The following is a 26,883-nucleotide window of genomic DNA, read 5'->3' on the forward strand; positions in this document are numbered from 1 at the left end:
TGAGTTTAGTTTTATTTGGGTTTAGGGACAAGTGTTAGTGTGGAGCCATATCTCTATGGCAGAGAATGCAGCTTGTGTAATGTGATGTAGCTATGTAGGGTTTTCAGCAGAGCAGATGATAGTGGAGTCATCTACGTACTGAACAAGAGATTCTTGGTGAATAGTGGAATAGAGGTTGTTAATGAAAATGTTGAACAATAGAGGTCCCAATATATAACCTTGTGGAACACTGGTGGGGTTATGGATATATGGGGATGTGGAGTGATTCCATCTTATGGCTTGTTGTCTGATAGGTAGCTTTTGAACCAGATGATAGTTGGGGTAGGCAGTCCGATGTTAGATAGTTGATAGAGAACGAGTGAGAGATGGTATCAAAAGCCTTAGATAAATCAAGAAATAAAGTAGAGAATAATTGACCAGCATCACAGGCTTTATTGATTGTGTTCATACAGGAGATTAGGGCAGTTGAGGTACTATGGCCTGGTATAAAACCATGTTGGGTTTAGAAAGGATGTGATTGCCAAGAAGCTATTGTAGCAGTTGGGTGTGTATACATTTCTTGAGGAGTTTAGAGATGGGGATAGAATACCTGTAGGGTGGAATTTGGAAATGTTAGATGCAGTACCCCCTTTGTGTAGGGGAAGTATGAATGCTTTCATGCAGAGGCTGGGAACACAGGATTCTTGGATTGATCTATTGATGATAATAGTGATAGGGTATGCAATACTTTCAGCTGCAATTTTAGATGCTCTGTGGGCAAATCATCTTTTGCATTAAAGCTTGATTTTAACTTCAGGATTACTCTTATTTTTATTTTTTTATGGTTGATGTAGAGACTGTATTGAGTGTGAGTTCAGGGGTGGGATTGGTAGTAAAACAGTTAGAGTGTGTGCTGGGAGTGCCAAGACTGATTGTTATTTGGGACATTGTTTTGACTTGTTAAGTAACTAGTGGAAAGTGGAGATTGTGGAGGAATTTGCTGAGAGAGGGTATAGTGCTCAGGGGTGTTTGTGGAGTAGTGCTGACAAATTGGCTTTAATTTTAGCTATGGTGTTTATGAAATAAGTGTTGAAGAGACATGCTGTTTGGTCAGGAGATTTGTCTGGGTAAGGGCAGAGATTGCCTTTGGTACCTGGGTTTAGGAGAGTGCCAGTACAGGTCCAGAATTATTTAGGGTTGTGTTTATGGTTATTTTGTAGCTTTAAGTGATGTTCTTTCTTGTCTTTAGATATAAGGTTTTAACTTGGTTGCATAGTTGATTATACTGTAATACATCAGAGTTGTTGTTATGCTTATGCCATAATTTGCAGGTTTTGTCTAAGTTATCATCACCTCTTTAGTTTTTTGGTTAGCCATGGGGCATGATTTGATTTTACCCTGTTTATTCTGGGGGGTGCTAGATTGCCTAGTATTTTTTAAAAGCTACTATTAAAATATTGTAGGGAGTCATCTAAGGACAGAGCTTTTAGGTTGCTCTAGTTGGTACTTTTCAGGATGTAGTTGAATGTATGTAGGTTGGTTTGATAGCTTTTTTTATGCAAAGTGGGAGCGGATCAGGTAACAATGATGAATTTGAGATGGTGCTGACTGATGTTATTTTAGTTGGGTCTGAGACTAGGATAAAGTTTAAAATGGAACCTTTATTAGTTCTGTTGTTGTATCTGGTGGGGGTGGAGATCAGTTGAGTAAAGTTGTATAGATTAATGTTTGAGGATGGGGATTTGAAAGTAATGTTAGGCCGGTTAATGTTAACATTGCTGGGTGTGATACTTTCATTTTTTATGGTATGGGAGGCCCAGGATAGTAGTTTTTCAAGAATTGGTATATTACGTCCTGGGAAAAGTAAAGGATGATAATGCGCAGGTTTTTAGAATTGTTCATTTTTAGGAAGGAGACCAGTATTTCTCTATCAGAGAATTGAGGGATGTGACCAGAAAATGAGGCTATATTAAAAGTGTTGGAAATAGGATGGCTATGCCCCCTCTTTTTTGAGGGGGGTCTATCTGCCTTTATTACTAAGTAGTTTTGTGGTAGGAACTCAGAGTTACTTATATTTGGTTTTAACCTGGTCTCAGTTATTGCAAGTATGTCTGTTTTGTTTTGGTCCAGCCAGGCATGTAGATTGTCTGTTTTGTTGCTGATCCTTTGATGGTAGTTAATTTTATTGATTTAAAGCTATTTGTGGGCTTGTTCTGTGCGATGGGTCCAGGATTTGGGTGGATGTCTCCACATTTTATTAAAGTCAGGAAAAGTGAACATCGGTGTTGCATGTGAGTTGGTTGCTTTGTGGCAATGATGTGTAGTAGAAGGAAGCTGGTATAACTAGAGTGGAGTGTATAATTTGTGGGGAGGACATTATCTTTCGAGCAGCGTAATGGTGAAATATATAATCTTGGGTGAATGCTTGAGTAGCTTTCTAAAGGGGTGTTTGGGGAACTAGTTTCCAATGTTTATTGAAATACATTGTGGCATATGAGGAGGAAAGATAAGATAGTATAGCTAGCAGAAGTAGTAGTAGGAATTTTGTATATGACACGGGTGCAGCCATGGTTATTGGTAATTGGATTAAAGTGGAGGGAAGATAGATAACAGGAAGTTACAGGTTTAGATTGGTTGTGTTGTGGTAGGAGGTGCGGGTAAGGGGTATAAGTGCATGAGTACTGGGGGTGGGAATTAAGGGTAGGGTAGGAGAGCGGAGTGAGCCCATGTGCGACGAGGGCGAATGGAGCGAGCCAATTTAAGGGATGTGAAAGGTGAGAAAATCAGTAGCACTAAATTTCAGGACTGTTCTTTTGCAACTTAGGATTAATTACAGTTTGTTTTTTAGATAAGGGGTAGTGGTGCTGCGGTAGGGTTGTCACCTCACAGCAAGACGTTGTCACGTTCGATTCTCAGCTACAGTGTCTTCTGTGTGGAGGCATGCGTGAATGGGTGTGCCTTCGTTGAAGGTTGTGCATCAGGGCTGGTAATTCGGCATGTAAAAATCCACTACCAAACATTAGCGGACCTGAGTTCTGCTGTGGCGACACCTAACCGGGATAAGCCAAAAAACACAACAACAACAGCTTTAGAGTGCAACAAAAGAGTTTACTTTTCTTTTGTTTTGTTATTCTTTTTACAGTGGCACCATAATGAGAGTCATAGGGTTTGGGCAGCTACAATATCTATGATACTAAGTATACCGATGGGTTTTACAGAAATGGGGGGGGAGCATATTCCCTGCTGCTGGTTCAGGCACTGTGCCCTCCAAATTAAAAATATAATTAACAAACACTTTCTATTGGTTAGTGAGCTGAAAATACAACCTACACTCTATTTGCAGAGAGATCCTCATGGACACTTTAATTCCTGAATTAAGTTTAGTTTTAGTTGTCGGCACTGGTCACTGCTTAGTATAGTATTAACATAAAACTGTGTGCAACTTGCATGTGAAGTATAAGTCAAAGGTTGTGATTCTTAGAAATCAGTGCAAAGATGTAGCTTGCACTGCCCAATGTGCTGAAATGCACAACTTTTTTTTTTTTTACAGTCACGCACATTCCCACAAGGGCAACATCTCATTCCCAGGGAATGTACATGACCATGAATTGCCCCACTGAGCACTTCTGTGCTACAGCGGTAAGGTTCCTAATACAGGTACTGCAGATCACAGGCACACACATACACACACACACACACACACACACACACACACACACACACACACAAACACACACACACACACACACACGCATACACACACACACACACACACACACACACACACACACACACACACACACACACACACACACACACACACACACACACACACACACACACACACACACACACACACACACACACACACACACACACACACACACACACACACACACACACACACACACACACACACACACACACACACACACACACACACACACACACACACACACACATGCAAACACACACATGCAATTACACACATACAAAGAAATCTGGGAGATATCTCGCTGTCATTTTACAGCTATCTGAATAGGTGTTAAAGTAACTGATACAAGCAACAATTTGACAGCTATAGTGACAACTGCCTTATTAACTATCTGATCAGTGGGGGATGTCTGGACTGCAGTAGTGATTGTCAGGCTGCAAGAGGATTAAACATACAATGTCAGTTAACCAGGCACTGTTCCTGGGCTAAATATGAAAAAGGTCCTTGGAGATCAGTGCTCTAGCCTGGAAAACAAATACAAATAAATACAAATTACATAGACAGACATACACACATGCAGTGAATGCACATTTACCATCCATGATCTCTCCCCATTCATACTAGCCACAGATAACATCAGGCAGCAGTCATACACACACACACACACACACACACACACACACACACACACACACAATGGGCTACTGAGAATATTACTTCTGTACTAAACATATGTCCTAACTGTACAGTGCACCAAGCTTAGAATGGGCCTCTTTAACATATGCCCATCCCTAACTATTGCATTTACATACTAATTGCTACCTACTACTGCAGTGCTGTACAACTAGGTAACTTCAGGACTATGAATTGATACAGGGTTGCTTAATACACAAGCCATCATCCTTGAATACTAGACAACTTGTCCATAAATGCTAGTCTATCAGTTTGGTTACACAATATGCAAATTGGATCCAATCATTCAGCCTAGGTGCTCCTTAGAAATAGAAAGAAAAAATAGGACCAGCACGCAAAAAGACAGCAGGATATAATTCCAAGTAAAAATTTATTAGAAGGTAGCCAATAGACCAACCTTCCTTAAGATTGCATATGTGCAATCTTAAGGAAGGTTGGTCTATTGGCTACCTTCTAATAAATTTTTACTTGGAATTATATCCTGCTGTCTTTTTGCGTGCTGGTCCTATTTTGTCTTTTCAGTTTATGGTTTGGACCGTGCACCACTGTCTTCTGGGCGTGCCTCGTTTTCGCTCCTTAGAAATAACCTGAAATTTAAAATATATAAACTTAGTAGATATGGAATGGAGACATGGAGAGACATACAAATACATGACAATTACAAATGAGAGGTGGAAAAGCTGAATGAATCAGAAGGAAGAATCTCAAAGGGAAGCCAAGATGTTTGGAAAGAAAATGACGGATTGTAGAAATCCTAGAAACAGGATAATTACTATAGCTAGGCTTGAAGGCAAAAAGATAATAACAAGTAATCCAGAAGAAGAAAAAATATGCACCAATTTTAGATGTGGAAAACAAAACACCCTGTTAGGAAAATTCACTTACTAAAGGTCGCTAGTGAAAACTGAATGGGTCATTCAGGCCTGAGTGTTAATAGAAACTAAAATATTAATAAGTTTCATTTTTCTGTTTTCTTCTGCAAATGTGCATTTTGCTATTAGTTCCTTAGGAAAATTCACTGAGTGGTTTCTGTTAAGAGTGTATCAGTTTAGGAGGAGGGTGTAATGAGCAGAGACAAAGTGCTGTAGCGACAGTATACCAAAATCAGTGGAGATTGGAACTAGGACTGCAGCAGGCATTTTTTTTTTACTCATCTCAAATTCTCTAGAAGTGCTTTTGACACTATCCCCCACTCTGGAATTATAGATAAACTCACTAAACTAGGTATAAATCCCTATGTCACAAGATGGGTTGCCAATTGGCTCACTGACAGAACCCATACTGTGAAAGTAGCAGACTCCAAATCCGACTTCAGAACAGTGACAAGTGGAGTACCACAGGGTTCACTCCTGGGTCCTCTCCTGTTTGGTATCTACTTTTCTGAAGTACAGGCTAATAAAGAAAGTCTTTGGCTAACAAAGTTCACAGATGACTGCAAACTAGGAGGCATAATCAAAACTCCTAATGATGTGGACATCCTACAAAAGGACCTCACTGAGACAGATTCCTGGTGTCAAAGCCTTGGTATCAAGCTCATTGCCAAAAAGTGCATTGTCATCCCTTTTGGTAAAAACTCTGTACCCATGAACTACCACATAGGCAGTAGTCTGCTGAACACCAAAAGTGTGATAAGAGGCCTTGGGACACATGTGGAGAGTAGTCTTTCCTTTGATAATCACATTGCCACAGTAGTCAGGAAATCCTTCTACGTGGCACACCTCATCACAAAAGTTTTCTCATCCAGAAAAAAAGAGGTAATTTTTCCCCTCTACTCATCACTCATTAGACCCATTATAGAGTACAATGCCCCTTTTGGTATGTACCTCACAAAACATCTACAACAACTGGAAAGGCCACAGAAATACCTCACAAAGAGAATTACTGGCTTCAAACAGATGCCCTACACAGACCGTCAAAAAAAACTCCAGATTTACTCCATCGCATATTGCCTACTCAGAGGCGATCTCTGCCTAACATACAAAGCTATGTCAAACCCGGAGCTGTTGGATATGCTCCACTTAAAGAAATCCCAATCCCTCCGAGCAACATGCTCTAGGGAACTACACCTCATCAACACAATAAACAGAACATGCTGACAGGATAGATTCCTGTCCCAGAGACTTCCCATACTCTGGAACAAACTACCTAGCTATATCAAACAAAGCTCCTCATTAGCACTCTTCAAGAAAAACCTTGATGATTGGATGGGAAATAGGAAATTCACCCCGGGGATCACTTCTGTGGCTCTGCTCGACAGGGGCACAGGAAAATAATTTTCTTGGGTGGCGAAAGCCAGGGTACCTTTTTGGCTAGGCTTGTATAGGCCCTAAGGCCAATAGCCTAGTACCTACCTATGAATCTATGAACCTATGCTGTTTGCCAGAGGGTCACAGCTATCACAATTCATGGGAGTGATGTCTCAGAACCATCCCAAGGTAAATTCAGTTTTCAGGCCAGTAACATCATATTATATATTATAAGATTGCATTAAGAGATGTTCATACAGTATCATGTTCCAGTGGCTCCACTCTCACCAGCTGGCTGGCTGCTCCTGTTCAGTTCTGATTTAACACCACGCATTGAGGTCTCACTACTGCTGATATTCTAAATGTAGATGCAGCCATATTTGACTGCTTCCATACAGTTGCTGTTTAACAATTAACTAGAAATGTGATGTAAAAGGGAGAAAAAGCACTTTGACACAGCAGAAAAAGGCAACTAATTTAATCACAAGAGGTAAATCATTTTTACCTCTTGTGATTAAATTAGTTGTCTATTTCTGCTGTGTCAAAGTGCTTTTTATCCCTTTTATTTTTCTGATTCATTTTACTTGCACTTCGTGTTTTCTGGGAACTTTTTACTTATTTTTTGTTAGAAATGTAATGTGGCCAGTTACACATACAATACATAAGTGAACAGGACTATAATTCTATAGATCTGAAAATAAAGAAAATGTTTAATTGTTATGCCAGGTATTAATTTTACAGTGTATTTACTCATAAAAGGACTTACAGTCATAACGCATATATGCATGTCATCATTCAAAGCTTGTTGTTTTTGTCACAGACTAACTGCACAAGAGTATTAAAAACTCCATAAAATATATATATATATATATATATATATCACACACAATTTATTTGCATCTACTTTATGGGATCTTTTTTTCTTCTAGGTTTGTGAACCTGAGAACCCGTGCAAGGATAGGACACACAACTGCCACAAGTTTGCCCGCTGCATCTATCTGGGCCACTTCAGTGACCCCATGTTTAAGTGTGAGTGTAAGATTGGATATGCAGGTGATGGAATAATCTGTGGTGAGGACTCAGACTTGGATGGCTGGCCTAACAACAATCTAGTATGTGCTGAAAATGCAACCTATCATTGTACTAAGGTAAGAAAATGTAAAAATATTATTACTTGGTGGAGATAAAATGCAGATTATTAAATGTTACTTAGCTCTGACAGTAAATATCAGCTGTAACTTCTTCAACAGATCACATACTGACATTAAAATATTTCTGAAGCAGCATATTGCTATCATGAAAGGCATAGAGGGTCAATGAGTTTCTTTTATGAGTTATAATTAACTATGTTTTTTCCAGTTTGGCTCTATGGCACAGAAGGGTGGAACCCTTACTGCAAACCATGTGACCATGGTTTGATTAGTAGCCACAGCACTGGAGGTTCCAGACAAGGAGGGAGAAATATAAAAGGGTGTGGCCCACTAGCTTCTACCAGTGGGTAGGAGAGGTTTGTATGTATTTAGGGTCACAATGAGCAGAGTGATCTCCCTGGTAGAGAATGGGAAGACCACCTCTTATGCACTGGGGGTAGGGCTGCTTTGAAAGAATTCTCCTTGCAGGAATAAGGGGATGTCTTCCATGTATGGTCCACTGCACTTCCCTCCCTGACATCAAGGTGTGTGTGTGTGTGTGTGTGTGTGTGTGTGTGTGTGTGTGTGTGTGTGTGTGTGTGTGTGTGTGTGTGTGTGTGTGTGTGTGTGTGTGCTTTGTTTACTGGTACTGTTAGGATACTAAAGTGTTTCAGGTTGGGGTTAGAAAGTGAGGTAGGGTAGGCCATTCTGCAATCAACTGACTTCAACATAGATGTAAAGAGATCTGAAAAGGGGTCATTTGACAATGACCATTACAGGTAAAGGGAAGAAGTTAACTTAACCTGTAAAAGTTTTATGTGCTAAGAAACATCCTGATGATCTTAGTCCTAATGGTGACAGAGATCAGACTCCCAATGACAAATCAGAAATTTGTTTGTACGCCAGGTTCAGTGCTGTCGCCCATGTCTGTGAACTGTGGTAGTGAAACCAGTCATCCTAAACACAACATGCAGAGTGCTTGTATGCTTTTGCATGTTATGTTTGTGAATAACAAGGTCAAACTTCATCCACTATCAAAAGTCAGCTCTAACTCAAGAAAAGCAAAAAAGCAAACTTGTCACACCAAAAGGACCTAGAATAATGTCACTGAATTAATACCTGAAAACAGAATTAATCCATTTTTCGAAGAAGGAAAGCTTCCCTTCTACTACTCACATGGGGACTTCACATGCAACACCCTTCTGTGTGTGGGTGTATACATATGTATAAGTAGGTAAGGGCTACACCCCCACACACCCCCTAACTATATATATATACTAACTCCAGGATCGCACTACAGTGGGGAAAAGAGCATATACGTTTTATTTGCCCAACAGTACTTACATTCAATGAAATGCGATTCCGTGAAATCAGTTTTTAGTGATTTGAGCTTTCAGCAATTTGGTGTGAGAGTTTTAAAATTCAGTGAAATGAGTTTTCAGTGAATCAAAGTAGACCTCCGTGTGTATGTGTATATATATATATATATATATATATATATATATATATATATATATATATATATATATATATATATATATATATATAGACTTCTAATACTCGAATGGCCATATCATCAAGTTTCATTTTCAATTGACCAAAATCACGAAAATGAAATACCCAAACAGCAAATTTTTCCCAGGGCAAGTAAACATTTGACCAACATGTCCTTTTCTACACTGTAGTGTGATCCCGGAGTTGGTATATATACTTAGCAGGGGTGTGGGTGACATAGCCCCCACCTAGGTGAGTTTTATTTACTCCAGTGTGTGTTTTGTTGAAGCTTTGACTTGCAGATGTGCAGCATTTCCATTAAGTTTGGATCTGTGATTGCTCTGTAGGCCAGGCACAAGTCTCCTCTAAGTAGTCTGTATGCTATTAAGTACAGTGACAGTGACTTCAGTCTGTCAATGTATGGCATGTGCCGGACACCCTGAATTGTCTTGATTAGAAATCTTTGAGGTCTCTCAAGTTGCTGCAGTTCCCTAGTAAGGTACATACCAAAGGCAGCATTGTACTAAATTACTGGCCTGATGAGGGTCGATTATAGGGGTGTTATGACCTCTTTCACTCTTGATGCAATGCCTTTGTAATGAGGTGTGTGATGCAGAACGCCTTTCTTACTACAGTAGTCACATGGTGGTCAAAGTTTAGGCTACAGTCAACTTGTGTTCCCAAGTCTCTCACTACTGAGTTGTTATTTACAGTGTTATCATTTATATGATAGACTGCACGGATATTGTTTTAACTGAATGGGATGATAATGCATTTTTATCACTGAGTTTGAGTCCATGGCTTTGGCACCAACCATTGATTTGTGTAAGTCCCTCTTTAAGTATATTGACATTGTTTGGGGATTCGATTGCATCTAATTTGCAGTCATCAGCAAACTTAGTCAGGCACAGACCCTCTGTTTTGGCTAGAACTTCTTAGAAGTATATTCCAAACAATAGCAGGCCCAGCACTGACTGCTGTACAACTCCACTGGTGATAGGTCTACTGGTTAATATGAAGTCCCACTCTTTGACTGAGTGCGATCTGTCGGTGAGCCAGTTAGCAACCCACCTGGCAACAGATGGGTTGATATTCAACTGGGAGAGTTTATTAATGATTCTTGAATGTGGGATTGTGTCACAGGCATTGGCTAAATCAAGGTAGGCTGTATGCACAGATTTGCCTTTGTCTATGGCTCTGGTGGCATTTTCAAAGAAGTCCACCAGGTTTACCAGGCATAACCTGCCTTTGACAAAACCAAACTGTGTTAGATAAAGGGTTTGGAGATCACCTATATCCTTATTTATAAGGTCCATAATGGTTTGTTCCATGACGTTAACCACTACACCACCGTGGCCACCCCAGTAAAATCTATACATTTGTAGCTGTTTTTTAAAACTTATTATTGAATTTTAATTTAGATAATAGCAAGATAACAAACACAGTAACTCAACAAAACTAAATCTGAATAAGGATAGTAAGCCAACTCTCTACATACAACAAAAGAAAATTATTTAATAATACTGGATGCACATATTAGCAATACAAAAAGCAGATCTTCTCCCAAATAGCATTTTGTTAAATACAGAGGACAATGTAAGTAATGTAGGAAGTCTGATAATAAGAAATCAGTTATACATAAATTCATCAAAATCGTTCCTAGAAAAATACAGGATATGGATAATATGAATAAGCATCATATTATAATCTATAAAGAATTATAAAACGAGCAAAAGAAAATAAAAAAAAAACTGAAGTATAGGAAGGTAAAGTAAGACAATTCAAGAAAAAAATGTAAGAATTTTCACCTAACACTCAATAACATTTGCCTGATACTGCCTGATACTTGTTGGCATGAGCTATTATTTTTATCACCTCTTAGATATTATCAATAAAACCTTCCCAAATTTAATGATTTGAATATAGCCTTTTTTGCAATATTGTATTATATATAATTCAACAAACAATTATTAGAGCTCTTAAGTCACTTGCTTTTACAGAAAAAAAACATCTAAACAGTCACAGAGCCGGTTATTAATGCAGCATCTGGCAGGTACTCCAGCACTTCCATCATTATAATGTCAGTTAGAGTTTCAACTCAGTAGTCTTTAAGGTAGTCTAGCAATGACAGATGCAATTGTTTCCTTCTTTTTATTTTATAAAAAACTGGCCTTCAAGATGAACTGAAAATATCATATTTTATTCTTTTTTTTTCTATTGATTTTGTTTCTAAATAGGATAATGGACTCACACAATGATAACCCATTTCATCTATAACCTATGAGTTAGTAGAAGACAGGTTTGCATTTCATAATAATTGCAAAAAAGGCAACAGTGTCTTGACAAATCTTTGTCTTCATCGTTCTTTTTCATGTTTTAGTAAAACACTAATTCAAACATAATTTGCCTTTAAACTATAATGTAATATCATAGTAAGTCACAATAAGCAAATTCCTTTAGGAGAACTTAACTATTGTCTGATGTCTGAAATGAAAATAACCCTAATTACGTCTGTGAGTTTAGAAAAAATAGAAGTTAAAATGATTTGTCATGTGCATTTCTTTTTATAAGAGAAGACAGCAGCTTATTTATATTATGGATTTACTCAGGGTATAATGCTTAAAATTAATCATTCATAAATAAAACAGCACTGACAAGTGGGAGATGTACATTATAAGTAGCGCAATAACCATACTAAAAATATACCTAAAACAAAATCAAAACTTCAGAATTCTGAATTTAGTGTAAACTACCCTGCTGGGGTCAAAGTAGACTCTCCAAAAATAGATGGTACCTCAAGGACTAGAAAAGTAGGACTCTACAGGATAAGATTAAATCCTACTAGATGTCTCAAACCAGGCCTTCAGTACATCTAGCAGCCCTTCATCTGATGACCTAAGTTGCCTTGACAGGACACAGGGCCTCATCAGCTCTTTTGGATGGCCTAGGACCTAGATAGTATATATCCCAGAAGGTGATATTCAGGATTGTCAAATCATATCTAACCATAACAAATAATCAGCACAGATCTTGCAGCACAGAGGTAATATGCTACAGTCTAGACATGCCAATCAACAGCATAGCTGTGAAATTCTGCACCATGAAAGGACAAGCAAAATGTCCATGCATCACAGACATTTACAGATTTGTAGGTAGTTATCAGGCGGGTAGTTCTGGAGGTTATTTTGGAGCCCAGATCAGTTTTCCAATTACCCCAGAGCACTGTCTTGTTACAAACTTCCTTTGAGTCAGACAGTAGGCAAATCAAGGCTGAAGGAATCAAACCTTGGACTACAGGAGGCATCTCATTAACAGCTCCTAGTCTTAACCCTGCACAGCAAACACATGGTTAGCTGCATTCATAAGCATACACCTATATGTGTACACAATCACATTCCACTTATGTTAGATGTCACTTGTACAATTGCCTTTCCTTACCTTTCCTGAATTATTTCATTGCCTTTACTCTTAACAGCTATAGATTAATGGTGTACCAAATGCTTTAGAGGGTATATTAAATGAGTGGGTACTATATACCCCTATCTCTGAGGTAGGATATCTCAGTTTCAAGCTGAAATATCCTTCCTGTAGCTGTTACCATGTTCTTATATTTCTCTTCTTTGTCATTTCTTATGAAGATCATACTTCCTACTTGTCTCAAAAACAATGGAATGAATCCTAATCATACCCACTTTTCAATATTATCTTAGTATATACATACCTAGCATTCTAGTAATCTTCTTAAACCCGAGTGCCTTGATACCCTTTAGCATTTAAGTCTGTATCACATGCTTCCTGACAGTCTTATTTACCTTTGTCTGTATTACCTCCAGAACAGTAATCCGTAATCCAGATGTAGCCTTAACAGTGTCCTCTTCCTGTGGAAGTATGACTTTGGTATTACTGGAATCCACTTCTTGCGCTATATACCCTACCACCTTGTTATTCTTTACCACTGCCTCTTTATATTTCAAGCATAAAAGTCAGTACCATCCCAAATCGTTTTTCTCCTCTAAGTGTGCTCTCAAAAATTGTAGAGATTTTCATGTGCCACTATTCCAAACTGAATAACCTTGTATTTTTTTTTTTTAAATCAAACCCCAGCTACTACCTACCTAAACTACCAAATACTGTAGATGTTTTTGGAAACTTGCATAACCATGACATCTCTGTCACCTTAGTAATATAAGCATATAAATTGAGCATGGTTACAATGCTACTATCATACTTATACAAATATATTAAATAAGACTTGCCAACCACCAAATTCTTTAAGACTCCACTGCTTTCTGAATTTTCTCCTATCATTTCCTCTCTAACAACAAAACTGAGGAACCTTTAAATTCCTAATTGTGGATTAAATCTAAAATTTCCATCAGCACCATGGTGTAAAGCAATAAAACCCTGAATTTGGCAATGATGACCTGTGCTTGATCATCGCCTTCAATGTTGGATGCAATAACAGGAAGGGAGAGGTGCATTCATCCTGGGAAGGGAAGGCAGTTATGTGGGCATCCATTATGACAATCCCTGGTGGAGGCTGGGAACATGGCGGGGGGGGGTGCAAATAGGGGAAATAATGGTGGACCTGGCTGAACTGCTGCTGAGGAAGGGCAATATACAGCATGTCCTCATTGCAAGCCCAACCCTTGGACAAAATGTACGTGATTGCAAGGAGGACAGTAATGGGGTAGGTTACAAATGAAAGCAATCCCCTGGTGGAATGAAAATGGTATAACCCACCCCGGGACATCCTTAGGTTCTAGGCCAGCCCCAGGCTGCAACTGAAAATAGACTGGGGCATTAGGGGTAGCTGCTAGATCTGGTAATATATTTGGGGCACTAAGGTATGCCACCGGATAAAGCACTAAATGTATTTGTCAGTATGTTGGCAATCTCCACTAGATCAGAGTAGGTAGTATCATTATGAATAGGCTTTGTACAGAGCAAACATTTAATGAATGGAAAGTCCTTTGTTGCCTCAAATTTCTCAGTTTGTTAGTAATTGTCTTTCCTGTCTTCAAGAAAAGTAAAGAGCCAAATGCTTTAAAGGCTTCTTGCCTAGTGACATTTGGTTATGCAGCACAATGTACCTCCTCAAAGTTTTCTGCTAATGTGCTCACATTAAGAAATAAACTAAACTTCTATATGCAAAGCTTCCTTTTTTGACAGTTTTTTCTGCAGCAGATAAAATGATGTGGGCCAAGTTAATTTACTCAAAAGATGGAATAACACTCAACATTTCTCAGAGCTTATTCATAATGGCACTACCTACTCTGATCCAGTGGATATTGCAACATACTGTCAAATAAATTTATTGCCAACTTCACCTCAAAAACATCTATTCCAAGCCCACTTATTCATGATGGAATCAAAGTACTAACCATCATGAGAGAACAGATACTGAATATTCTCTCCAAAATGAACAATACCTCATCTATGGGGCCCTAGCAACATACCTGGTTGCCTAATTATGAGAATTAAATAACTACTGCTGGACCAGCTCCTCAAACTAATTAACATGAGCCTAGCAACTGGCTTTGTCCCTTAGGTATTGTGATGCCACTGCACAAGGATGGCCCACCACTTACCCCAGGAATTATAGACCCATCAGCTTAATGAGTCTTATATGCAAACGTATGGAATGTATCATAACTGATCCAATCAACTATGAAAACAAAAATCTTATCAGACTTGACCCCTGGCAGATTGGTTTTGTCAAGTGTATATCCTGTCTAATGAATCTTGTGAGCTTGACAGGATTACTCAGACTGTAGACTGTGGACAAGCTGTGTACCTTGACCTCACTTAGACATTCAGTACCATACCACATGCAAATATAACACACAAGTGAAAGGAGTTCCAAACTGACCCATATGTAGTTAACCAACTGGCTTAGGAAAAGGACTCACACAGTAAGAGTAGGGTGTGCAGCCCCTGAAAGCACTAAGGTGACCAATGGAGTCCCTCAGGGATCTGTGCTGGCACTTCTGCTACTTGGTATCGACTTATTGGATCTAACTCATCAAACAAAGGTCTCTAGTTAACAAAGTTTGAGGATGATTGTAAGCTAGGAGTCATTGTCATGTCCTCCTCTGGTAAGCAGGGACTCCACAAGGATCTTCACTTTTCAATAGCTGGTGTACAAAAATGTGTTCATACTCAAAAATGTGCAATATGTTAGCTTTTGGTAGACATCTACCTGGTTCCAGTGTATAGCACAAATAATACATCACTTGAAAATGAAAAGATAGTAACAGACCTGGGTACTTGTGTGGCTAGGCTATTTCACATTTGACTATCACATTACAGCAGCCACAGCACTCCTCAGAATTCCTTCTAACTTGCTTCTTCCAGATGAAAGATGTCCTCACCTCCGTGTACTCTGCACTGATTAGATCTGTCATTGAGTACAACAACTTCTTTGGGATGTACCTTTATAAATATGTCAAGCAACTGGAAAGACTGCAGAGATTTGTAACTTAAAAGATCATGGGCTTAAAAGACCCAAACTACTAATAAAGACTAGAGGCTTTATCTTAATACTCAGTCATACAGACTCCTTAATGGCAATCTTTGCCTTGCGTATAAGGTTATAAGGGATCCAGTAGTCCAAGAACTCCTATACCTCCATAAATCAAACAGTCCTGCTAACACCAAGGCCAGAGATCTAAATCTACTACAGTATGTAAGTAAGACAAAGTGGAGGGATAGAGCTGTCACACAGTGCCTTCCCTTCTCTAGAACAAATTTCCTAAGTTAAGCAGTGTAAAATTCTATCTGTCTTTAAAAAGAAGGTGGACAACTGGATCAAAATTTATGAATTCATCCCTGTATGACTAGCTTGGCCCTCCTTGAAAAGAAAGGCAAGGCCTAAGGGTGGGTGCTGACAAGGCAGAAATGATCTCACAGTTCAGTTGCCTTGCAGCTTCTATGATCCTGTGATGCTATAGACATATTTCTTCACTTCTGCAGATACATCCCTTCATTTCTGGCAGATATTGCGTTACTTCTGATACCATTAAGCAACTCGCTGGACAACCAACAAGTAATAAAAAGGCAAAAGATATGTAGTATAACCTCTTTAAAGTGTATATTCAATAGGGAATTCTCCAAAAGAAGGTTATAACCAGATGGTATGTAAATCACAATAGCTAGTTCATTAGCATTAAATTAATTTATTTCCAGTATCTAAAAATAGCCTTTAATTTTTCTGCAGACTCCAGTGTGGTGCATTGACAATAGCCTTGCTGATATCCAGATAATTCACACTTATAAATTTCCCTATTTAACCCCCAAGGTACCTCAGATAAAGAAATTAAGTGAAATGACCTCTGTTGTGCTCACTGGCCAGGGAGTTATATTCAGAACATCAAGCGGACTACCAAATTCCCCAGTAACAAGATTATAATTACCACACTCTTATGGGAGCTAAAGCAGAATAGATTAAGTACAGCAGAAGTGCTTGTGTGTGCGTGAGTGTGTGTGTGTGTGTGTGTGTGTGTGTGTGTGTGTGTGTGTGTGTGTGTGTGTGTGTGTGTGTGTGTGTGTGTATGTGTGGGTGCCTATCAGCAGGGGCATGGATACAGCTGAATGAGTGTGTGTGAGTGTGTGTGTGTGTGTGTGTGTGTGTGTGTGTGTGTGTGTGTGTGTGTGTGTGTGTGTGTGTGTGTGTGTGGGTGCCTATCAGCAGGGGCATGGATACAACTGAATGAGTGTGTGTGTGTGTGTGTGTGTGTGTGTGTGTGTGTGTGTGTGTGTGTGTGTGTGTGTGTGTGTGTGTGTGTATGGGTATCTGAATGTAGTGTGTAAGTGTGTGCAGGGGGGGTGCCTATGCTTCCAAAATGCCTGGTTTGGTGGGGAGAACACTAAAGCCATACAGTCTGATACAACAGTATGCAATGCAGCTGCTAATTTGCTGTTCACCAATTCTTTTGATTAGAAATCTCTCCATTGTGCTAACTAATCAACCCACATTGACCAATTAGTGTAAGCAGAGAAAATCTTACTGAATCCTAGCCAATATACAATATTTTGACTGTAATATTTGCCTCTTCAACTCAAGAATGGTAAGGAATATTATAAAACGATACAATAAAGGGAAATTAAAATGATTTGGTTCAATTAGTTACAACTAATAAAGAATGTGTAAAAATAAGAATGAAAGCCAAATGGTATGAAAATAAGTTTTTCAACATCAAATGAGAAACAAGGTGAACCGAGGTGATTTATTTATCGTAAAAAATTGTTTTTAAGACTAAAGTCCATATGGACACAACAGATAATGGGTAGTGAAAGGGTAAATAGGTTAACAGTCAAGTACTAGGCTGCCAGCGTAGAACAGTTTGAGCTTGCCAATTTCCCTTCCAAAGGTGAGAATTAAATCCTGTACCTTGTGACTATGAGGAAAACACCTTAACCATTATATCCTCCCCGAGAGGAACATAAAGGAGTACTGGTTCAGAGAAAGAACACTGAATAGAGAACTAGTTCACTAGGAGACAGAGTAAATAATAACATTTTAATACTCCCAGCCTGGACGGTAAAGTACAAAACGTGTAATGATTATATGAAATCATAGAAAATGAAAGAACAATATTGGGTGTTTGTAACAGTAAACTGCCTAGATCAATAGTCTTGGATTTAAAAATAGAGACCTATGTACCCTAAATGGACCTGTAGCTACTATGGAGTTACAGGAAAGAAGAGAGAAAGTAATCGTGCCATATCAGAATTATGGGATACTTTAAAGCAAGTCATGAAACTCTGAAATATCCATTCCTGGGAACAGAACCGTGAAGTCCAAAATTTGCTGTTACACCTAAAAAGCATTTGGAAGAGGGGAGACCCCTTGCACTCCCCACTGTAGAGCAATCCCCCTCCCTATATATATATATATATATATATATATATATATATATATATATATATATATATATAGATATACACGGTGGTGGTGCTGTCGCCTCACAGTAAGATGTTGTCCTGTTCGATTCTCAGCTAGAGCTTCTTCTGTGTGGAGACATGCGTGAATGGGCATACCTTCATTGAAGGTTGTGTGTCAGGGCCGGCAACTCGGCACGTAAAAATCTACTGCCAATCATTAGCGGACCGGAGTTATATATAAAAACACTAACTGTGAGATCAGTCTACCTTAAAGAACAGCAATTATGGAGTTAGTATATACTTCCCTGTAACTAAACACAACCTCTCACCCTTCTGAGGACTGCACTTATGATCCTCGAACAAACAATGGGAACCCAGAAAAAACAGGTGAGTGAGAAAGGTTAGAAACATGCCAAATACTTTTTGTTTACTAAATACATAAACAATTGCAGGTACTTTTCAGTTGCAAAAGAGAGTAAAAAAAAAGATTAATAAATAAGAATATGTTTTCGGGTACTGAATGTGCTTTATGAGCAGCTTTTGGCGTTGGGATCATAAGCTCAGCAACACTGCTTTTTGGCTGATTAGGACACATCATTTTTTTTCTAACTGTTTCATAATATCCAATTGATTAACCATTAAAGCTTTGGTTTAGCTTTTCTTGGTGTTACATTTTTGGTAATTTGTATGTATGCAGTAATAGGCTCTAGAAAATTTAATGGCATTTTTCTTAACAGTTACTCTTTAAAACTGCTATTAATGAGAAGGATTTACTGTTATGAATTATCCTCTCCAATAAATATTTCATATATCATGAACAGGAATCCTTTGCATTTAAACCCAGTTACATAATTTTGCAAGATGTTCTTTTCTCAGTAGCCTTTTACATATTGCATAATGACAAATGCATGCCATTTAAGAACTATTTGTATAATTCTGAGTTTTTTCATAACATTCTGAGTAGATTTTGAAGCAAACGTATGAGCTCATTACTTTAGTATTATTTTCCAGTGTCATTTCATACTCATTTCTTGTAGCATTGCCATAAATCTAAATACTGTTCATTAAATGAGATTTACAGTGTATTACTTTTTCATAGCTTATAAAAATTCCTATGCAATAACATATATATCATTTTGCAATTAAAATTCCAGGCGCCCAGTGTAATATCTGTAACAGTGGGAAAGGGAGGAAAACAAAAAAATATTTGTGTGCAGCATAGCTTTCACATTTGCTATGATCTTTGTGTTTGAATTCATCTTGTAGGTTAAGCTGACTGCCAGAAATCAATGCAGCTAGGTCAGTAATTTATTACCTGCTTTATTTTGGATAGGATAACTGTCCTCTGCTGCCTAACTCTGGACAAGAAGACTTTGATAAAGATGGAGAAGGTGATGCCTGTGACAAAGATGATGACAATGACAACATTAATGATGAAAGGGTGAGTAGCATCATTGTCCTTCTTCATTGGCTTGTTGGATTGTTTGCATTTTATAACTAGGAGAGCTGACTGCACAGAGTCAAGTTTTAGTGGAAACCTGAGAAAAGGAGCTCCAGAACAAAGTAGAGGCAGAAATGCCACAGTACCATTAATGATCAATATGCAATGAAGCATGTCGGGCAAATATACAGGAAATGAAGCAACCGTTATACACGTCAAATGGCAGCATGCAGTCACCAGAAGCAGTGCAAAAGTAAATATACAAGAGAAAACATGTGCATAAGATGCAATAAGGAGTTCAGTTTGTGGCAGCGAGCAAGGAAATGAGCATTGGCAATGAGAAATGAAGAAATAAAATTAGATGTAAACAGTGAGTCAGATAGCAGTATCCAATGAAATATACACAATATATCACATCATGAAGCATGTGTTGATAGAAAAATAACAACCCTGACAGGTACAGTAAAGTAGAAAAAATGAAATGAGAAAAACTGAATTAAAAGAGGCATAAATTAACTATAGTCACAGAGTCAGAGAATTGGAAATGATTACTATTTGTTTGCTTGTTTGTTTACCCTTTATTAGCAGAGTTAGTCCCACTAAACCAGACTCCTCCTTTCAAGGGAAATCTCTGGTGGTATTCTTACTGACTAGGGAATTTGGCCAGGACACTGAGGGACTTCCCTTACTCTTTCTGAGAGGTGCCATGTGATCTTTCACATCTACCTAAAGTACCCCAAACTCAGGGAGATGGGACCTAGGTTTAATGTCTTATCCAAAAGACTGACTCCTCAGGATTACAGCAATTAATAATGCTACACTGCAATGTCAGTAATAAAAAGTTAGTCCAGTCACCCTGGGTGAGAAAAGAACCCACAAACCTCTGATCTTCACTGCCAAAGCTGAATGTGCTACCTGGTGACACTATGACATTATTAGGAATAGGGAAGAGAAAAAGGCAGAAGAAGCTGGGTGGAGAAGGATTACGAAAATAAGAGATATTAGGGCAAAGAGATCAGGATGCCAAAGATGTTAGGGATGGGTCAGTAGACATGAAGAAAAACAGCAACAAATGTAGTGAAATGAAACGGGTGGGGGGGGGGGGGTCAAAGAAAAATGATTATAGAAGCCTAAGGTAACGTGACCAGTTAAAGGGGCCATGACACAGCAGACAATAGAAGAAGTTATATGTTATTACATAAGCACTCTGTTTGTCAGGTTTGTTACTGCATTGTACACAGAATTAGAAGTGCAAAATTGACCTAATTATATGACACTAGCTTTACGCATTGAGCTTACTTATTGTAACTGGCAGTTACAACAAAAGAGGTTTCCTTTTTTTTCCTGAAATGTAGTACTTAAACAATGTTTAAATGTAGAGACCTAATATTTTGAGAATGGCTGTAGCACTTTAATAATAGCAGGAGAGAAGGATGTTTTGGACAGTAAAGAAATGTTCTTATAGTAAAGGGGGTTACATGACTCTTTAACATTATGTGCTACAGGTAGTGAACAGACCACACTGCAGTGAATTTCAAAATCTTCACACATAAAATGTTATTCTTCACAGACTCATGAATACTTGGGGGGGGGGTTAATATATTTATAATGGGTAACCAGGAGTTGGTAGATATCTCAGTATGTTTCCAAATTTAATTTTCTGACCTTCTAATGGTAAGACAAGTCTTTCTTTCAAACAGACTTAGGCTAGAATCACCTATAGTTTTAAAGTAAATGTGTAAACATTCACTTTTCTTTTTGAGACATATTTTTGATTTCTGAACTATTGCTTCATGTTTCAGGCAGCAGTGCACATCTGAGAATTAACATGACAAACAGCTGAATTTCTATCAATTATCACCGCACATTATTAATAAACAGATGTGTTTAGTTGTTTCAAAAAAGTTTTCAGGTCTTTGCCACTTTCTAAGTTTATAAGAACAGTTATTGTATCACACTCTTCAAATAAAACATGAAAAATGTGAGCTTTCCCACAAATTAATGTTTTGGTCTGCCCATTTGGAGTTGTAGCTTGTACAAAGTTTAAGAATTACTAAAACGTTAAGCCCATGACAAATAAGGTGAATGAGCTTTGGCAAGAAATCCTGGTCATTAAGGAGATGAATAAGGAGATTGTTTTACAGCAGATGACAAAACACTTAAAGTGAGTGATTCATAGTTAAGTACTGGGCCAGCTGCCTTGGTGAGCCACTTTAAGCCTAGCCAATTTCCCTTCCAAAGGTGAGAATCAAACACTGTACTTTGTCTCTGAGGTTAACACCTTAACCATTATACCAATTTCAAAAAAACATGTCCACTAGACAGTATGGTCCTTCTATTTGTATAAACATTAAGAAAAAGATGAAAACACCACCCACAGAACTCTTCAGGAAGGTCAAAGGCTAATTATTATTATGTATGTGAGTAACAGGTAAAAGGTACCATATCAGGTTTGTCTGACGTTAGGTTTCCATCGGTGCAATAATATGTAATATGCATGCATGCTAGAATTCACTGTAGTACCTTAAAGTAACAGTACATACAGAGTAGCTTACTTTAATCCTTAAGAAATTATTTTATATACACTTTCTAATCTAAACAACACTTCATTTTACAGATGTTTTCCAGTCTACACAGCACTTCATTCCATAAAATTGTACGGTACATAGTTTTTCTATACACATGATACAGCTGTATCAATACAAGTAATGTACACTATGTGGTCCATTTTAATGTCTGGTCAGTGTCCCTAATCCTGAGTGCTGAGTCTCTCAACAAAAACTGAACAATCTAAGTAATTAATGTAAGTCTGAGAGGAACAGTGTCAGCTTTTTTTTAGAAAAATATCAGAGATTAATGAAACTGCGCAGGACAGTTAGCATTAGGACATTTTTTACTAAAAAACATCAATAATATATCAGCTGTATAGTATTCGTTTGGGTAAAAAACAAAACAAAAGAACAACAGTCCACTAAATTCAACTTCTAGAAATAGGACTATATCAGTTTTCTGGCACAGCCTTCTCACAGGTCTGTAAATAAGATAATTTTCTTCAATACAGGAAGTGTAATTTATGCAATGATATGCCTCTGCAACCTATTACATTGGAAAGACCATTAGAAAATGTAGAACAAAGTTGCATGACCATATGAGGGATATATGTAACTGAAAGAAAAGATAGCCCTTTACCTGCTCAGTTCTGAGATGTTCAAAACTACTGTTTGGGAACAGGTCCTTCTGTATGAAAGAGAAGTTCTGTTCATACCTCTCGACCATATAGCTCAATAATCAGGGATGAAGCCAATTAAGGGGGGGGGGGCTTAAAATAGGGACAGAGTCTTAAAACTGCTCTTATAAACTAAAAAATAGGAACAGAATATATGTATAGGGTCTACCTTTCTTGATCGAAATTTCAAAATCTTGAACAAGAAAAGTAGAAACCCACTTAAGCGAAAGTGCACTACATCGAAAGTGCACTTTTGCAAAAGCCAGAGTCAACAAAGCACATTACAGTGGGGATAAGGAAATATATCCTTTTTCCCCACTGTATTGCGATCTCAGAGTTAGTATATTAAAGTAGGGGGGTGGGGGTGCAAAATAGTGTTTAAAGTTATTTGATTTGGGTTTTTTTCCGATTCGCTGAATCGGCTTTTACGAACGTGCACATTTGATGTAGTGCACTTTCACTTAAGTGGGTTTCTACTTTTCTTGTTCAAGACTTTGAAATTTCGATCAAGAAAATTAGACGCATATATATATATATATATATATATATATATATATATATATATATATATATATATATATATATATATATATATATATATACAGACACACATTTATATATATAGAACAACAAAAGAGTGACCACCAAATTCTTTTATTACTCCTGACATCTCGGCCGCAAGCCTTCAAGGAAGATAAAAACATGAGAGATGTCCCATGTATATATACTACAATTCATTATTCAATAAAACAATTAATGCAACAATTAAAACATATTAAGACCCTTAAAGCAGCAAGATTACATTTTATAACAAAATTTTCCAACTGAATTCTGAATTCATGCCTTTAGGGCTTAAAGTGTCAAACATAAAAATATAAAGTGCTTCTTTATAAAGTAACTTATTTTTCATACAAGAATCCAGGGGAACTTTATCAATTCTTTCTAAAACTAAACCCTGTAAACCTGTTACAGAACTTTGATGATCATTTTGAAAATGCACCGCTACTGAACTAGATTCTTTACCATTAATTACCTTTCTGATGTGTTCCAACAAACTCACTTTAAAAGCTCTCTTTGTTTGTACAATATAAACCTTATCACAGGAGCACTTCAAGACATAAATAATATAAAATATCTCACCATTAAATTCAAAAAAATTATTGGGCAAATAAAAATACAACAATTCCCGAATAAATTCAGTAGTGGGGCATTCTCCTAGAAAAAAATCTAACCGCCTCCATACCAAAAGCATATGAAATATTGGTATAGAGGCTGCTGACATCAAGTGTAATCCATGTTTTCATTCAAAGACACATTCTTAATCCTGTCCAAAAAATCAAACACATCCTTTACATAAGCAGGTAAAGACAAGACTTTTGGCAACAATAAATGATATAATAAACAACCCATGTTATATAAAAAAGTACTGTTTCCCTTGAAACAATAGGGCATCCAGGGGGATGCTCTAAATTTTGATGTATTTTGGGTAAACAGTAGAAACAGGCCATACATGCCTAATCTACATTAAATTTCTTTTTAGCATCCTCCTGGATATATACCCTAACCTAACGCCCTTGTTAACTAGCTCCAAATATTGTTCTTGAGCCAAAAAATACATGGAAATATGCAATTTTTTATATACATCAACATTATTTGTGTATAACACATCTCTAAATAACTTGCTACATCCATAATGACCAACTTGTTGCCTTTGCCAGCAGGTTTAAAGATCAAATTATGATTTCCCCTTAGATTCTTTAGTGCAACCCATTCAGCCTTTTTATATTTTATTCTGAAGAAGTTTGGTTATGAAAGCGTGGATTAAAAGTTTTATTACGATAACATTGTGTGGATTTCACTCTGTTTTTCCTGCATCTTCCAGTCTGTTTTTTTGATTTTTTTGTGGTTATTCAGGAGCATTTCTGCATTTTTGCTTTCTGGAATTTATCAATTCCAATGCGCTGGACCAGCTCATTCTGACTCCCACTATTGGAAGCAACATCCTCGACCTGGTTATCGCCAACATGTGAGACCATTGCTCCACACCTATAGTCAGTTCCTCCCTAGGTAATCTGACCACAAACTGATCACCATGGAAATCTCCATCTCACCTACACCCCCCCCCCCGCCCGCTAAAGTGACCACCCTGAAAAACTTCTTTAAAGATGACTTTGGGCTCCTAAAAACAGAGGTGGCTAACTTCTTGGCACCCATGCCAATGGAAAATAGCTGCATGACTGCTGAATCATACAACAATGCACTGTATAAGCATGTACACAAATGCATGGACCTTGCCATACCAAATAGAACTAAGGTGCTCTCCTCCAAAATAACGACGCCAATCTGGTGCTCCTCAGCCATCAATAAACTCTAGAACAGAATGAAGAAACTGTTGCAGATAAAAATGAAGTCACAAGACTGGAAAACCTCCCCTATCAGTCTAAAAAAAAGCTGAGATCCCTTATCAAATCCTCTAAAGCCAGCTATGAAGGCAGAATTGCGGCTGACACCAGAAACACCCACAAAGCCTTCTATAGCTATATCAAAAACCTCAAAGGCAATACCCAGATTTGGTCTGAGTTATTGCACAATGGCACCTCCTATACTGAGCCAACAGATATAGCCAACACACTGGCCAACAGATTCAGTGCCAATTTTACCACTCTCTACTCCCCAAGGGCCCTAGCATAATACCAGAAGAAAGCCTGATACCCACCCTTTCTGCGGCACAGGTAAAACCGGCATTGTCCAAAGCCAAGAATACAGCATCCATGGGACCTGATAACTTCCCTGCCTGTGTCCTACATGAGCTACAAAATGAAATGGCACCACATCTGTGTGCCCTGTTCAATCACAGCCTTACCTCAGGCTATGTCCCTAATGAATGGCTCACTGCTACAGTCATCCCACTCCATAAATGGGGAGCAACTACAGACCCTGGGAACTATCATCCCATTAGCCTGATGAGTCTGGTATGCAAAGCTATGGAGCACATCATCATGGATCTGCTTAACAAAGATATAGGAAATCTCCAAACTCTTGACCCCACACAGTTTGTCTTTGTCAAGGGGAGATCCTGCCTGCTGAACCTGGTTGACTTCTTCGAGGCAGTCACCAAGGCTGTGGATGAGAGTTAAGCAGTGCATACAGCCTACCTTGACCTGGCCAAGGCCTTTGATACCATTCTCCACTCAGGTATCATTGATAAACTCACCAAACTAGGCATCAATCCTTACATCAATAGGTTCATAGGTTCATAGGTTCATAGGTTGGTACTAGGCTATCAGCCCTAGGGCCTATACAAGACTAGCCATAACAATTCCTTGGCTATTTCTTCCCACATTATTTACTTTCCTGGACCCCTGTCTAGCAGGGCGACTGACGTGATCCCTGGGGTGAATTTCCTTTCTCCCATCCAATCATCAAGGTTCCTCTTGAAGAGGTCCAAAGAGGCACTCTGCTTGACATGTATGGGCAATCTATTCCAGAGTCTGGGGAGTCTCTGGGTCAGGAACCTACCCTCCAGCATGTTTTGTTTATTGTGATGACAAGGTTTAGATCCCTGGAGCGTGTAGCTCTGAGGGATTGGGATTTCTTTAAGTGTAGCATGTCCAACAGCTCTGGGTTTGACATGGCCTTGTATGTTAAGCAGAGATCGCCTCTGAGTAGACGATATGCGACAGAGTATAGCTAGAGTTTTTTAAGGCGGTCAGCGTAGGGCATCTGCTTTAGGCCTGTGATTCTTTTAGTGAGGTATTTCTGAGGCCTTTCCAGTTGTTGCAGATGTCTTGAGAGGTACATACCAAATGGTGCGTTGTATTCTATAATGGGTCTAATGAGGGATGAGTACAGTGGGACAATGACCTCCTTTTTCTGGATGAAAAGCCCTTCGTGATGAGGTGTGCCACATAGAAGGATTTTCTGACTGTTGTGGCGATGTGGTTATCGAAGGTGAGACCACTGTCCACCTGTGTCCCTAAGTCTCTTATCACACTTTCTGTGTTTAGTGTACTGCCACCTATATGGTAATTCTTGGATACATGTTTTTTCCCAAAGGGGATAACAATACATTT

The 26,883-nt window shown here is 38.4% G+C and overlaps 1 protein-coding gene across 2 annotated transcripts in view; it reads left to right on the top strand.

The window, feature by feature from the left end:
• The window catches only part of THBS2 (thrombospondin 2), a 534,332-nt gene that overhangs the window by 302,498 nt on the left and 204,951 nt on the right, over positions 1-26,883 (top strand). For both annotated transcript variants that reach the window (XM_044067817.1, XM_044067825.1), the window contains exons 13-14: positions 7,563-7,781; positions 19,477-19,584. In XM_044067817.1, coding sequence (XP_043923752.1) covers positions 7,563-7,781; positions 19,477-19,584 — 327 coding nt within the window. The remainder of the gene's footprint in view (positions 1-7,562; positions 7,782-19,476; positions 19,585-26,883) is intronic.

This window comes from Protopterus annectens, chromosome 1.part0, assembly GCF_019279795.1.
Source record: "Protopterus annectens isolate FY-2018-M chromosome 1.part0, PAN1.0, whole genome shotgun sequence".
Classification (NCBI taxonomy): domain Eukaryota; kingdom Metazoa; phylum Chordata; order Ceratodontiformes; family Protopteridae; genus Protopterus; species Protopterus annectens.